Below are 16,639 nucleotides of genomic sequence, written 5' to 3' on the forward strand. Positions count from 1 at the left end.
AAGTTGCACATTGGTAAATGTGGTAGTGCAGTCCCCCAAATACCTTGGGCTTCTGTTGGACTAGTTCTGTAAACATACTAAACCTACAAATTTTAAATTATGCTAATAATACCTAAAAGTTAGTCATTGCTAATGCATCAAAAAAGAATACCATAGCTTTATCCGTTTTATAAATTCACATGACACACATACACATAGGAAGGTTGTTTCCACAGAGATGCTGCTTCGTCACTTAACTCCCAGCATTTTGAACTGCTGCCATGGAGCTCTGTTTTAAGTAGACCTTCTCTACATCTGAGTGGGAGTAGGTGATCTCCATGGTATAGTTCGCAAACTTGCCAATTAAAACAGGCAACACGAAAGTTAGAAAGGAAGTGGTGTTCTAGAAATTTAGAAGGATCTCGTTTAGCCTAGAAAAACAGTTGTGTGTGTATGTGAGAGAGAGATGGTGATTGTGAATGGGTGAATAAGAAGCAGTGTAAAGTGCTTTAAGTGCCAATTGGTAGAAAAGCGCTATATAAGTGCAGACCATTTACATATAAATGGTAGTATTTACAAATAAAGCTCTGAATGGTCAGGCTCCATCACATATGGAAGACCTCATAGTACCATATCATCCCAGTAGACCACTTCCATCTCAAAATGCCGGTCTCCTTGTGGTTCCCAGAATTTCCAAAGATATAATGACAGAGCCCTTTAGCTATCAAGCTCCTCTCCTGTGGAACCAGCTCCCAGTTCAGATTCAGGAAACAGACACCCTCTCTACTCAAATCTAGGCTAAAACTTTCTTCTTTGATAGGTTTAGACTTTTTTTTGTTCTTGCCCTTTTTCTCCACTTTCAGCTCACCCCAACCGGTCATGGCAGATGGCTGCCCACCCTGAGCCTGGTTCTGCTGGAGGTTTCTTTCCTCTCCACTGTTTCCCAGGGCTTGCTCAAAGGGAGGAATTGTTGCATTATCTATCTATCTAGTCTTTACTTGATTGATGATTTTGTGAATTGGTGCTATATAAATAAAGTTGAATTGAAGCCCTACATCCCTCTGCTTCTGCTCTCAGCAATGGAGACAACACAACTCTTAGTGACATCTGGATATTGTGGGGACAAAGCTATGGAAATGCATGCATGTGTTCTTCTATTCTATAGCTCAGGCAAATCAGCAATTTGTTTTAAAATTTTTTTGCCGCTGGGAATTACACCCTCCTCGCACTGCTGCCATGGCAACCAGTGAACTGTGTTACCTGCCAGTGGATTTTATGTGTAAAAATGTGTGTTTGTGCATTGGTGTGTCTTTTACAAAAATGGAGAAGTAGCTGGAAAAGAATAAACAGCATGTCTAATGCATATTTTAATCCTGCAGTTTCCCCTGCTTTTTCACTGTGCATGTCAGCCTCATACTTGCATGTACCTTTGCCCTGTGTTGCTCTTTCTCTGCCAGCTGTTGGCAGACCACAATCGTTGGAGCAGTGCTTGGCCTGCTTTTGTGCCTCGCTGTGGTGCTCTGCATTCCACAGCGCTACAGGGGATGTTTACAATACTCTCGTGGCAGAAACTGAAGAGCTGGAGCTAAGAGACTGGACTCAGAGGGTTTAGGAGAGAGATGAGGACATGGACATTTTAATACAGAGCAGAATGGTGAGGTTTTGTCATGGAGATATGTATCTGATATAATTTCCTCAAGCAGGCAGGTCTCTAAGTGCATTATATGTGTGATACCTCAGTGTTTGAATTAAAAAAAATAAACTTTATTTGTTAGAATGAGCCGTCCTACTGGTAGTAAGGAAAATACACTAGTCAATAGAAAGTGAAAAATGAAGCAAACGAGTAGATAGTGGTACAGATCTGACGCACACAGACACACAAACAAAAGCCATGCTGGGTCTAAAGAGTGCCCAACAAACATCTGAGGTACTAGAAACCTGCATGTTTTTATTCAACTTACAATACAGCTCAAAACATATGTCATGTCTGGATATGAGTCTTTTCAGACGTTTTTGCATGTCTATTACATTTTTAGTTTATTAAAAAAATTAAAGCACTTTGGAGTATCTGGACCCATTTTGATTGGTTGGTACATATATCTGTTGACATACAGGACCAGATATGAGGAAGTTTCTCTAGCCCCCAATGTTCCTATTACTACATTCCACGTCTTTTCAACTCTTCTTTCATCTGTATTTCTAGCATCACCTCTCCTTTCTTCCTGTTGTTTCAATTTGCTACCACCACCACCAGGCACTCATTGTGCAACGTTAGCTTCTTTAACCAGTAGGCATGGATCATGTCAGGTCCTGGTGCCTCCTGGCTTCAACTTGTCTGGTGTACTGTACCTCTTTAGCTGACTAGCCAGGCTGTGAGGCTTTGCATTGCTATCTTCAATTATGCCTTAAATATGGGATAAGTTGTACTTACTGAATACAGCATGAAAAGCCAAAACCTTTACAGTAATACAGAAACATGTTGCCTGTAATGGCTCAGGAAGATGCTGTTATTATTATGCTATATTGACAACATCTATTATATTGTCTAATACAGTCCTTGTTCAGGATCACTCACATTTTGTGATTGCTGAAGCAATTTTTTAGAAAAAAAAAACCTTTTCTTTCTCAATGAAAAAAGCTGCAGTGAAGACTGAGTGAAAAATGCCCAAAAGGTCAAAGATTGACCTTTAGAAAATGTGTGCCTGTGGTCAGTAATAGCAATTCATCCAGTCCCAGTGGCTGTTCAGCTCCTTAGTAATTTCCTCAGGGGATTATACACTATCAAGCACATCTCCAACACTCAATTATTGCATCTGAAGGTGAGCTGTTCAGGACAGACACAGAAAAGAACTTCGTAAGAGAATAAGAATGTCTCCCAATCAATACTAATTCTCTTCATAGGAGGATTTAAATTGGATTTGTCTTCATCTGTACCATTACCTTGAAGTTTTTCCTTGAATCTTTCAGACATTCATCACTGGCACTAGTCATGAGTCAAACTGTCTGGTATTGCAGTCGTCTATCAATCCCACAGTTGTTGGTTCGATCCCTGGCTCCGCTGTTCACATGTCGAAGCGTCTCACATTTTTCCCCCAAGTTCCCAATTTGAATGAATTTTAAATACTATGCTAAAATTGAAAATGACGACTTTTTATCTAATGTGCATGTCTTTGTACAAGTCCTAATATTGTTACCTAGGCAAATTCTTTGAGCGTATGCACAGAATTAGTCAGTTTCTTCCCCGTTTTAATGTTTCTTTTTCTAGCATAAAGGATTATTTCATGTTGCTGGGATTCCTTAGCAGAAAATGATGCAATATGAAGTGACAGATCAGCCCACAACCACCACCCTACACAAAGCTGGCACTGTGTCACATCTCTTGCCTTCTTCCACAATGTGTTCAAGGGCACACATGACCTGACTTCCTTTTACTACCTTTTTGTTCTTCCATCATGCCAAGCACCACAGGCCACACAGCATGGGAATGGGCTATGATGTTTGAATACATTTTTCAGAAAGAATGACTGCCACAGAGCTTTAGAAGTAGAGTTGGCCGTTATCCAATATGTTGATTCAGAAACAGCCAAACTGATGTTGAATATTTGGAAAATGTTAGGTTATTCCGAATGCTTTTCTTGGCCTATAGAAGTATTCACTAAACTTATATGCCACACTCCAAAACACAATGACTGAAATCTATTACTTGTTCATTCAGGAAATTATGACTGTAAATTTCACAACAAAACAAACAACTACTAGGATATGTTAATTTGGATTAAAGTGGTGGACCAATTAACCAAAACTCTCATCTCTAGAGGGACATCACTACCTAAAAGTATAAAAATGTAGGGCAAATTTACTGAACACACAAATTGTTGTTTCATTCCACAAGTTCACGCATGATCTTAACAAGGTTTTATCTGCTGTTTTGTGTTTATAATGTTCATGACAAATTCCATCCTGGGAAATCGAGGGTTCTAAATGTTTTCGGACATTCACTTTACCAATTTTAGCTGGCTCCATTGTGCCTGATTGTGTCCAAATAGAGTATTAATCTGTCTTTAAGGGTTAATTTTTCTCAGGATGCAGTAATGGAAAAAGGGCAAATAGACCTATTAAACAGATAATGAGCTACATGCTAGGAAAACCTGCAGTACACATGCTGTTTATCCTGTGACTCAAGGCAGTGGTTTCTCATGTGTTCTTTACTATTTACTTTAAATGATTTAAATTTTAAACTGCAGCACAGCAAAGACTTCTGACTCTCTAAAGCCCCACTGCTACACTGTTGGCTGATCATACTCCACAATATGGAAATGTGGAAAGAACAAGTGCTAGAGCTGTACCTGGAAAAGTGTTAAGTCTGTGGGCCGTGCTCTTGGGTCAGTATAAGGTTTAGGGTTTATAAAGACTTTGATTTACCAGTTACCATATAGTGATACTGGGCGTACTTGGAATACCTGGGTATGAGGATTTTCAGACAAGGGGTCCACATCATTACTGCCTTCATCCATCTGTTGAAGCGACAGGTTTCTGTCACTTCACATTAATGTTCCTCACAAGTTTATTCAGAAATACACAGTTACGTGTCAGGAAGAGCGACAGTATGTGCAAGATCATTTTTATTTCAGTTAATTTGTAGTTAAGAACAAAGTTCACCACAACCAGGCTGCTGTCAAGAAAACATCAGTTTATCATAAAGGACTTAACTTACTTATACATTTGTTTCAGCCCGCAAAATCTCTTCTTACCCAGACTGTAAAGGACATGTCAGCGATTGGATATTTGAACAATTATGTTGGGCCAGGTTCTAAACTGCAGTTAGAAAAGCGGAGTGAAAATTAGGGCTCAAGAATGTGAAAAACAATTTAAACACAGAGGCAAATAAACAAGTGCAGACACTGATGTTGGCAAAACGGGAATAACTTGCTCTTTTATTAGAGAATGTCAGTGTACTACATCCAGCTAAGAGCTTCTCATGTTTAGCCAGCGCTCACTGCTGCATTTCCTGGTTTAAAATGACAGAAGTGGCCAGCAACAGCTGGTTTCAGAGTTTACTAGTCATCATCAATTCCATGATGTTTATTGGTTAGGTTCAAGGTACCTGTATGAGCCAACCAAGGGGGCTAGTTTAGTTATTTGTTTTATGTAATGTGTGTTTGTGATGTGTCTATGTACTGATGATGTCATTAGTGACATCATAGGGCTTTGTTGGTTTGCCTTTGACAGTTGCCTTTGTAGTTTACCTTTAAGTTTGTGAACAGTGGTCAAGGAAACAATGCAATACTAAGGGTTTGTTTAAGAGAGAGGCAGTTTAGCTCAGCTACTGAAGGGTGTAGACGTGACAGTAACTGAAGCAGAGGAACTCTGACTACAAGAAAGGTGTGGACCGCAACAAGGTAGAAGAAAAGGGTTATGTGTGTAGCTGTAGAGGCACACCGAGTTCTGTGAGTTCAGACATACTTTGAGAAACTTGTTTGATGAAACGGCTAGTGAGCGTGCTTGTGAGATCACTGTGCTTAAAGTTGTATGTACAATTGATCTGTCATCGGCTAAGTTGAGAAGCAAGTACAATAAATGTTCAAGGTTTGTCTAACAACGATCACCGGAGTGAAGTATGTGCTGAAGCGTTAGGAGCGTCAGATTCGAGTAAGATCGCCTCTACAGTGGTGTCTTTAAATTTGTTAGTGTGAGAAGATGCATGACTTTTATTGAAAAGTAGTATTAATATTAGGGAAGGCATACTCTACGCAAGGCCTTTCCTGAAAGAGACATCTGAATGAGAGCATATGTTGCTCTAAAACCTCTATGTACTAAACCATTGGTGCCTTTCCAGGTGTGTAAGCTGCCCACGGCATAGGCACTAATGTACCCCATTCTATCAGATCTATAAGAAACAGGGTAAGTTAAAGTAAAGGCACTGAATATTTCTAAGGATCACAGATTCATAGAAACACAGAAAATCTTATGTTTTCAATTGCAAAATCCTTTTCTAACATGTAATCCATTAAACGTTTTCAATCCATGCACAATAGTACAACCAACGTCACTTACTACCAGGTGAACATAGGCGTCCTTGGTGACTAGTTACCGGGCAGGATACAAATATGAAGTACTGTCCAAAATGCTTGGAAGGCAACACAAAAAATAAGAAAAGAAAGCAAAACAGATAACTCCAGAAAAGATTAAAAATCAGGGTACTTAGGCCAAATAGTAGCTTGTTAATCAGGAAAAACAGGAAGACAATCTAGCAGAGAGGAGCAGGTGAAATAGGGGAGCCAACAGGTGAACTGAGTGAAGCTGATTAAGAGGCACAAGAGTGAGAAAAGAGACAGGACTAAATCAAAACGGGGAGGACAGATAGTGCTGATCACCAGGGAAACACGGACCAGCCTCACAGCTTTGACAGACAAATAAAAATACACATATTCTAATGAGGCAGAGGTTACTGTTTGCAGTGCACGAGCAGGGAGGAGACAGCTAGCAGTTTTAAACATGACTATCTCTAATCCAACTCACTCCACTGTTGTAACGTGCAATAGTGTGTGTGTGTGTGTGTGTGTGTGTGTGTGTGTGTGTGTTGCTGTGTGACCTTTGAAGGACATATGCATTTTGAATTATTTAATGGAAAATTACAAAAACATGAGCTGAAGAAACAGATGTATGCATTTTTGTTTGTTTAATATGCACAAGTGTGCCGTTTGTTTGCCGTATGTTTGTGTTTGCATGTATATTGTCTGTACACATTTGTTGTTCTTTGTCTGTGACTATGGATTCATGTGTGTGTGTTGCAATGCGGTGCTGATCCAACCAATTCCGGCACAAACAGTTGTGTCTATGAGCTGAGAAAGGTGTCAATGCTGCTCTTCACCTGTGCAGGTGATTCTAAAGGGTTTCAATCAAAAACTATCTTAACATAATAAGCCATAATAACATTTTGAAGGGAGAAAGAGAACACAACAAAAGTTTTATATGTTTCCGAAAGCACAGTGGCATCAATAACTGTGAAATAGTCTTGAACAACCAGAACTAGTTGAACAATTCTCAGCAGCAGGGACAGAGAGAACTAAGCAAAGCCTGAATGCAGCCAAATACATTTTGGTTCTTGAAGAAAACCTGCTGAACAAGGCATGAGATCTGAGACTGAGGTGATGGACTGTCCTTAAGTGGTTCAACCAAAACCTAGACTTAAACCCAACAGATCATCTGTAGAGAGACCCGAAGATGGCAGGTTGCAGACATTTCTCATTCAGTCTGATGGAGCTTTAGGGGAAGTCAAGAAGAATGTAACAAACTGTCTAAATCCAGCTGAGAGAAGCATGTAGAGATTTACACAAGAAAATTCAGTGCTTTATTTGCAGCTAAATGGCTTGTACGAGGTATTAACATACTTTGATTTGTCCTTTTATTTAGTAGATTTTATATTATTCATCTACCACTTATCCTGTTCAAACCACAGTCCCAGCTGTCAAGGTCTACATTGCCAATGTAAAAACGTGATTGTGTGGAATGACTTTTTTTTCCCATTTAGTCCTTTTGTAATATGTGTAATATGTGTTGACCCTAATGGACCTTAACAGTTTTGCAAGTGGTAACTCAGTTTAGACATTTTTTTTATCTAATCTATCTATTATGTACACAGGTGCATTGCAGAGAAACAGATTTCATAATAAGGAGTTACGTTTCGCGTAATTACAAGATATGGACCATATATTTACGAGTTACAATTCCCATAATTACATAATCCAGATCTCATATTTACAAGATACAGATCTCATAATTATGACTTACAGATCTCATAAATATGAGGACATTTCAGAACCTGCCTTAGAATAATCAGGTTTTTAGGATGTCTTCAGTATCACAGCAGTTACAGTGACAGTGACAGTTTTCAATACTTCCAAAACTCTATAGTAAAGCCAAACTGTCGATAGATAATTTGGTGGACGGTATATTTTATGTCACAAAATTTAATCATATAGGCTAAAAATAAAGCTTAAGCCTATGGTGCAACTTACTGAAACTCCGGCAACAAAACACTTCCTATTTCTCTTCTTACGAGGAAACACTTTTTATATTTAATGTTTAATAATTTATAACAATTCAGAGATAAAGGTGTATAGAAAAGTTATAGTGGTTATTAATTTGTTACTATTTGAGACAACATGATTTAGGATAACCTAATTTAATACTTAATTCTCAATTGTATTTAGGTGATTGAAAGAACTGCTAAATACGATGTTAAATAACAATTTGTGTGTTTCATTTTCGACATAGCATTTTATGACACAGAATGTCACATTAAACGTTAAAGACTTCACTCATGTGTCCAACTTCCAACTTTGCCATCACGTGTCCATTGTATCCATTGTATTTGCAGCAGGCTAAGTAAATGCCACTAAAATAGAAACTATTTCCCCCCAAAACTGTAGCTGGGGAAGCTCAATAACAACTGCAATATTTTTTACTTAGTAGAGGAAGTTAAACAAATATAAAAAATCCTATTAATCACTCTTTCACTTGCTTTGATAGCATGTGTTCCAATAAACACAATGAAGCACTTGCATAAACCTATTTAATGTGCATTCTGTATGTTTTCATCTTTGTGCAGTGTATGAGATGGATGCTCCACAATGTTTTCAAACTAAAATAATGAATGCAGTGTGTGTGTGTGTGTGTGTGTGTGTGTTTTTGTATGTGTGGGTAAACAGGTGACAACAGAGCAGTAGAAAGAGTGAGCAAGTGAGGTGTTAGGATTAAGTTTTGAAGGCCCCTTTTAGTGCAGGACAGCAAAAATAATCCATATTAAGGTAATTAGTGTTTGGGGAGACAAAGTATAATTAAAAAAAAAAAACACTGTAAACAATGTTGCTGTCTAAATATAACTCGCTCGTACAAATTCAGTCAGACTGCAAAATCATGCATCTCTGCATCCTCAAACGACGCATGTTTGTCTGTATTCATCTGTGCATTAGATGGGGGTGGTGTGTTTACAATGAGATCAAGAGAATGCTTGGCAGGATGTCAGCCTTGTAAAGCCCCAGGATTCCACATGGAAAACACTCACACACTCCCTGCCATTGGGAAAAATACACACATACACACACACACACGCGCTGACAAGCCCACAGAGAAAACAAACATAAGGCCTGTGAGCTTTGGGTAGACACAGAGGAAGAGACTAGCAAACACATGGTGATGCTGGCAGGGTTTAGTCTGACAGAGAGGAAGGAAGATTTCTACCTGGAAAAAACTGATGTTTTTCATCCGCTTTCATCTTAATGTCAACATCTCCATTAGGTTTTCACTCACTGTGGGGTTGTCTGCCAAGGCTGTTTATTCTTCCGGCTCAGTTCAGTTCCTCTGTAACCAGCTCTCCTGAGACCGATACTTTGCCCAGGTGTTTGTCAAGGTAAAGGAAATGGGAGGAAGGATACCATATATTTTATTCTGTAAAGTGCCCTGAGATGACTTTGTTGTGAATTGGTGCTATATAAATAAAGTTGAATTGAATTGAATATTCTTTATCTGTTGATCACCTGACATTTCTATTATCAAACAAGATGAAATAACAAACCCTAACAACTGACCCTCACTAATGCATCAAAATAGACGGAGCCAGGAGATATAAAGGGAGCAACTAATAATATAATTTTATCTATCAACATTTTAGGTGTTTTCTTAATTCATCCTTCTGAAAATATTGGAAAACACTGAAAAATCACAATGTCCTACAGCACCAGAGACTGACCTAAAATCTGAATGGCCAAAATACTCATTTAAATTCAAGTAAGATTTCAAGATTTAGTTGACTAGTTTGACAGACACATAGAAAACAGTTTGTAGCTACTCAAATCAATTCATGCTTTTCCCGTATCCCATATAATTATCTAATATTAAAATATTTTCATACTAAAAACGTGAGCATTTGTCCGTTTTTACACATTTCTTTTTTTACACAATCTTTTACTCAATCTGTCATGGCTGTGACGCTGCTCCATGTTGCCCTGGTGATCTTCACTATCTCTGGCCTCCTTTCAAAACTTTCTCTCCCTGTTGCTTCTCTCACCTGTTGCTTCCTCTTTTTATGCCCCTGTTACCTGCTCTTCTCTGCTAGATTGTCTATCTACCTTCTGTGAGTTCAGTTTTTTTTTTCTCACTGGGCCTTAGTTTTGTCCAAGGAACTCCCACTCTTCTTGCCTGCAACTTTTCAGTAAGTGACTCATTACTGAACTTTACGTGGATTTTGTGAGCTAATCCCAGGTCCGGGCTACGTGTCAACACTAAAACCCAAGTTGCTCTCGGTAGGTCAGGTGAGCACCTTGCATGGCAGCCACCATCATCGATGTCAGTGTGTGTGAAAGAAGTAACATTGTAAATCAGTATAGTGTTATGTTTATATGAAACTTTTTAGGACATAACGGTAATGGTAAACAGCCATTTACCATTTACCTAGTTATGTCCTAAAATGTTTGCCTAACAAAGTGTCCACAACTGATGAGCCTTTAGATTATTTCAAAGAGTGAATCAGTACCAAGTTTACCAAGTGTATCTGTTCTCCTCAGGACGGTATGTTGAGCTAATTTAAGTGTGAAAAGTAGGGATGTCCTGATGCTGATACAAGTACATTATCTGGTACTGGACCCAATTCTGCCTTTACTTGTACTCTAGATCCTGCATCTGATACCATGTTAACCTCTGCAGGTAGGTGGAGGTGGAAAATGTTTGTGGTTTAAAACTGTTTTGAGATAATTGATGGGGACAAAAGTAAGGCTAAATACAAGATCTGCTGTGCTGAAGTCTTAATTTCTAAATAATAATAATATTTTACCTTCATGTACCTGTGTAGACTAAGTCCATTTTTCCAGTGCTTCCAGGATCTCACCCTGAATCTGTGCTTTGTCTTTATTTGCTTTTGTTTTTTGTGAACGTTGCTCCGTTAACATTAGTTGCTACCATATTTGTTTTGGGAAAAAACGCCTGAGAACTTCTGTTCTCGTGCGATTTGCTCAGCTGCAATGGACTGTTGAGGATCTTAACTCTCCAGAAACTGAGAAGCAGAACAGTTTAGTACTTGTACCGGCGAGTACTCAAATGTAAATACTTGTAATCCGTACAGGAAAGTGGTATCAGGACATCTCTAGTGAAAAGCAGTGCAGCAACACCACTTGACTGACTGGAGGAATCTTTGGACTTTCACAGGTACGTGATACATTTATACAAACCGTAATAGAAATGCAGTATTATGACCTCGTCAGTTGGGACAAAAAGGAGTACATTAAGATTTGAACCTTATTAAGATGCAGTAGTTCATCAAGCTACTATGTTTGTCCCACATAACAACTAGTACACAAAGCGCACATTAACAAAAACAACCTAATAAGGACGACAGGCAGCCTAGTAATTAAGGTGTTGATTCAGCAACTGTCCCAATTCTCAGCTGAGGGACCTTTTTATTACATGTCACACTCCTTTCTCCCCCTGTAACATGTTTTCTTTAGAATTCAGCTCAGACTTTTCCTTTCAGCAAGTCTTACCTGGTTCAGTGCAGTTTTTCTCAGGCTCAGAGTAGAACTGGGACTCGTTGTCGTAAAGCTGTTGTAGAAGGTGACGACTCTCCCACCTTGACTCCTCCACAGCCATGGAGCTTGAAGCATAATATCCTAAGAGTAAGAAAAGAGATGATTACTCTGTCCTACAACAGCTGTATTGTTGAAAGCTACTGACTGCATAATGTTGCATAAAATACCAGAGACATCCTTTTGTTCTAGTTTCTACAGATAAACATTATGTAATGTCTTTTTGTTCTCACAATAGATGCATAATGTGATATGTTTGAAATGTCTGCTGACATACACACAGTAAAGATAATGATGCACTTAATTGACATTCCTGACTACTCCAAACCTTCCCTCTCTCCACAGAATAAAGGACGATGAAACATGCATCTTGTGTCCCCACAGTCCTGCAGGAGCATGTGACGGAGCATTAGTACGGCAGCACACTGAGCGCTGCAAGTCCAATCATTCCAGCTCAGTCATCTAGGTCACTGTATCCTCAAGCGCCCCACCTCCAACCCATCTCCTCTCCCACCATGCAACAGGCCCTGACTTGGCAGAGCACACCAAGCCTTATATAAATACCAACTGCACTTGGCTATATTTATCAAAATGCAGAAACATGTGCAACGATTTGCAAACATCTGTGTCTGAGACAGAAGAACAGAAAGGCGATGAACGCAAAATACAGAGTTGATGCCTATAAATTAAAGCTATGAATTAAAGACAATCAGTAATTAGTGCTGATTCATATACAGGGCTGCTTAGCGGGAGAAAATACTTTTTTACGTTTTAGTTCAATATGATGAAATGGCTTTAAAGTGTTTGGTAATGTTCCTTACACCATTAACCTCTGGGTCTTAAAACTACACACTAGAATCTTTAAACCGCACACCCTTTGTTGTGTGCTGTTTGGTTTTCTCTGCCGACGGCACACTGGGTCCTACCATTCACATCATTCTATTGTGTTAAGTGTGGGAATCTCAGACTTTTTATTGGATTTAATTAATTTATTTATTTTTTTAAATCCACCTTAAACCCTTTGTATGACCAGGCACAGCCTTTAGTAACAGCTGTAAAAGAAAAGTTAAAACCAGGTTAGATCTGTACTACAGAAAAATCTAAGATGCCTTTATGCACTTGCTTGAGTGAAGATATCAAACACGTTTATAACTAGATGCTATTGTTAAACAATTGTTTAAACTCCACAAGACTGCACTCACTCGAGTGCACACAGGCAAGAGTCACCACAGGGGACACACAAACACAATCAGACCTTTGTAAATGTTTTAGATAGCTATTAGTCCAGTGAAACAGAATGCATCACCACTGCTGAGGTTACTATGGTAATGTGACGTAAAGGATAAGACGCCTGGGGGGGTGGATAGGGAGGTGCCTGACATAACACTGAGTAACTCATGCACATCCACAGAAACACAATGACTAACCAATGTACAAGCATCTCGGTCCCATAAATGCACTCAGGCTCTTATCAGCAGCCACAGGGTCTACTGTGGGAGCCACATGTGAGACAGAAATGTGAGCCCTGTCCATCAGAATCATGTGAACAGTACACATTTTAAAAAAAGAAATTGAAGGCTAATATTTATTTGTTTTAAAGGCAAATTTAGATTTTCATATTCAGATAGTATCTGTGTCAGTTTTTAGAATGGAAAACTGTGTGATGAACTGTAGTCTACTAAGTTCTTAGGATCTGCAGTAATTTTTTATCTGGTATATTTTGCACACTGCGTCTCCCCTTAATAGGAACCTCCTGACCTCCTGTCTGACATTTAATGCCACTATAACACTTGATACTTGACACATTAGACCATATGAAGGTGTGTTAAACTATAACCTGCAGATCCTCCTGAAATTTGCTTTGAACATTCAAGATCCTCAGGGGCTAAATTTTTCTGGTGAATCTTTAGTGATTCTATTAGCACCAATATTTTCATTGACAAACAAAAAATATCTACATTTAAAAGGAGGAATACATTCACTGAATACATTCATATACTCCTCAGAGGACTAACCATTTCCATGATCTTCCATGTAGAGCCATCCTCTTCCAGATTACACACACAAATTTTATTCACTGTTCATATAAAATGATTGATGAGTTCAACAAAGAAAGAGAGAACTAAATTCTAATTACCCTTTAGACTTTAGACAGTATGGAGACAGCCAAGTTGGTTAAAAGGTTAAAATCTGAGATGTGTTCTCAACAATGCATGCCTTAAACCAAAAAAAGCAAAAAAAAACATACACAGGACTATTTAGTTTCTTTGTGAGTAATTAGCTCACATGATGGAGGAAATGCCACATCAACTTCCCCTATTGCCTTCCTCCTATTTAAATGTATTTATAAAGAGTAAAAAAGATAATACTAAAACTCACACACAAGTAGTTTTAACACACATACGTCACATTCAGATTTGTCTGCTTTCATTCTGCAGCGCCCATTAGTAATTTTAGGCTTCACCTACTTTCTTGAAAGTGTGAGATAACTTAGTTGAAGTTATCAATGAAGATGAGATTGTTAGTCATGGTTTTATTAGTTTTGGGTTAGGGTTAGTGTAATGCTACCTTACTTGTGTGTGTTAAACTTGAAAATACGTTCAGTGAACTTAACATGTTTAGTTGACTCAGCTGTTAAAACTAAATAGTTAACCTTTTAGAGTTTAGAGTCATGTGTACAGTACAAACAAATTTAGGGTACTGTACACATAATCCCTTAGTGTTTTGCTCTGATGATATCCAAACACGTTTTTATTTTCAACAAAATCTAAATTTTTGCACAAAAGATAGGACTTTTGTGGATGTTGGCCCCTCTTCACTTCCATTGAAAGGGCTTTAGAAAATGATCTCTTTATGGCTGGTACGAAGAGGAGGAATGATCCAAGGAAGTGAGAGCTCCTTTAGAGTTCATATACAGTAGCCACCTGACTACTATTTTGAAGACAGACCTGAAAAACTGTGAATCAATCCTTTGAGCTCAAACATATTACAACATAATCAAACACCACCCACACAGCATCTAGAGTGGTTGCTGTCATTGAGGGAGCAATTCCACTCCTAATTGACTTTTTCAAACAGTCAAGCAGTCAATGAGCTGTTGCAAATCCCAACTGCCACATTGCCAACTGATATCCTGAAACACTGCTGTGAACTGCACGTCACACATGCACAAGCTAAGCTTCGCCATGTGATTGACTATCAAAAAGTCAATCTGACTAGTATTTAGAGTGACATGATCTGTTGTAGAAATACTTACATCTGACCCTGACGGAAGATTTTAAAGAGGGAATGCATGCACACACACACACACACACATATATATATACACAGTACAGTACCCTGTATATATATATATATATATATATATATATATAATCCTACTGGACTTTTTAGGCCTCTTGGGGTCAATCAACGAGTTATAATCCCAACATTTTCATACATTGCCTTAACTAATTTTTATGTAGCTGTTTTGGACCGGACCACCTCTCAAGACAAATATTTGACTTGTTAGCTGTTGAATACCTTGCTGTGTCAACCAGGTAGTTGCTACCTTGTCTTAGGTTACGACCAGAGGCAGTGTCTGGAAATAACATGGTGAGGCTGAACCAAAACAAAGATGCTACTAATATAATTATTTGTTGACTTGTCATTATGAGCAAATATTTTCTCATTATACCATTAATTTATCCCCCCTTAAAAATATTGATTGGTGTACTTTTGAGTTTATACAGTTAGTTGTAACTAGGTATATTCTGGCTTTTTCAATTAGGGTTATTTTGAATTAGTACATTACATTAAGGTTTTTTGCTTACCAGCAATTGTGGCTATTGGTTTTCAAAAGCTACTAGTCACTCAGCATTTTCACTGGCCACAATTGTGTTGTTAGGAAATTACATTTAATATGATTTAAGTTGACCATGGCATGCACAAAGTTACTTGAACTACATTTACATGAGCTTGGAGAAAACTGCTGAAACGTGGAAAGTATAAAACTGAAAACTGATTACATCTTTGAGATGACTTGGCTAAGTAAGAGGAGTAAAAGTTCTAAATTGAATAATGTATCTTATGCGACTGTAGCGTAGGAAGGTAGAGCCAATGTCCACCAATCTCATAGATGTTGGTTCAATCCCTGGCTCTTCCGGTCACAGTGTACTAGAGCAAGACACTGAAGCCCAACTTAGTTGCTCCTGGTGAGTGTTGGCCAGCTGCATAGCAGCTCCCCCACCGGTGCATGAATGTGGGTGTGATTGTGAGTGTGAATGGGTGAATAAGAAGCAGGGTAAAGTGCTTTGAGTGCCAATAGGTAGAAAAGCGTAAAGTACAGACCATTTACCTAATTTACAGTTATTAATTAACCTAACAAGCATGTCTTTTGGACTATTGGAGGAAACCCATGCAAGCACAGGGAGAACATGCAAACTCCAGACAGAAAGGCCACCGTCAGTCAGGGAAGTGAACCTGCAACCTTCTAGCTGCAAATAGCTAACCACTTCACCACCTTACTGCTCCCATTACTTATTCCAAAACAAACTAACCTAAAAACCTGATTAACCTGAAAATATCTCCTATTTACACATATGAAGGCTGCCTTTCACAAGCAAAGTAAGATTACAACTTTCCATGTTGTTCAGTCAAACAGCACAAACTAAATATAATACATTTTAAGAATAGAAGTGTATTTGCTTCAGTAGTGCTGCTATGTGTCAGACAGCCAACAGTGGCTGTTCATGGCTACCATCCCACACTCTAATGAAAGCCAGTGAGCCTTGGTTGTTTCCTACTGCACAGACTGTAAGATAGTTGTAACTGGGTTTGAGATTGTTTAAATATTACCAAAACAAAAACTGCAAGAATCTAAGTTTTACTGTAAGTATTCTCTAAGTATTTATTTTAAAGATTTTTGGTCCACATTCTATGCAGCAAATTACAGACTTTCTATTTAAAAAGGCATCAAGTCTACAAAAACTTACGAAGTCACAAGTCACAATCACACAGACTTGGTAACCACATGTATGAAGCAGTGAGTTCTCTGAATTAAGAGCAGGCTGTTGATAAGGAGACACTCATTATCTTTCTAC

The 16,639-nt window shown here is 38.5% G+C and overlaps 1 protein-coding gene across 2 annotated transcripts in view; it reads right to left on the reverse strand.

The window, feature by feature from the left end:
- The window catches only part of LOC137139743 (sodium/potassium/calcium exchanger 3-like), a 97,335-nt gene that overhangs the window by 65,218 nt on the left and 15,478 nt on the right, over positions 1 to 16,639 (reverse strand). For both annotated transcript variants that reach the window (XM_067527435.1, XM_067527443.1), the window contains exon 2: positions 11,517 to 11,642. In XM_067527435.1, coding sequence (XP_067383536.1) covers positions 11,517 to 11,642 — 126 coding nt within the window. The remainder of the gene's footprint in view (positions 1 to 11,516; positions 11,643 to 16,639) is intronic.

This window comes from Channa argus, chromosome 1 (assembly GCF_033026475.1).
Source record: "Channa argus isolate prfri chromosome 1, Channa argus male v1.0, whole genome shotgun sequence".
Lineage (NCBI taxonomy): Eukaryota > Metazoa > Chordata > Actinopteri > Anabantiformes > Channidae > Channa > Channa argus.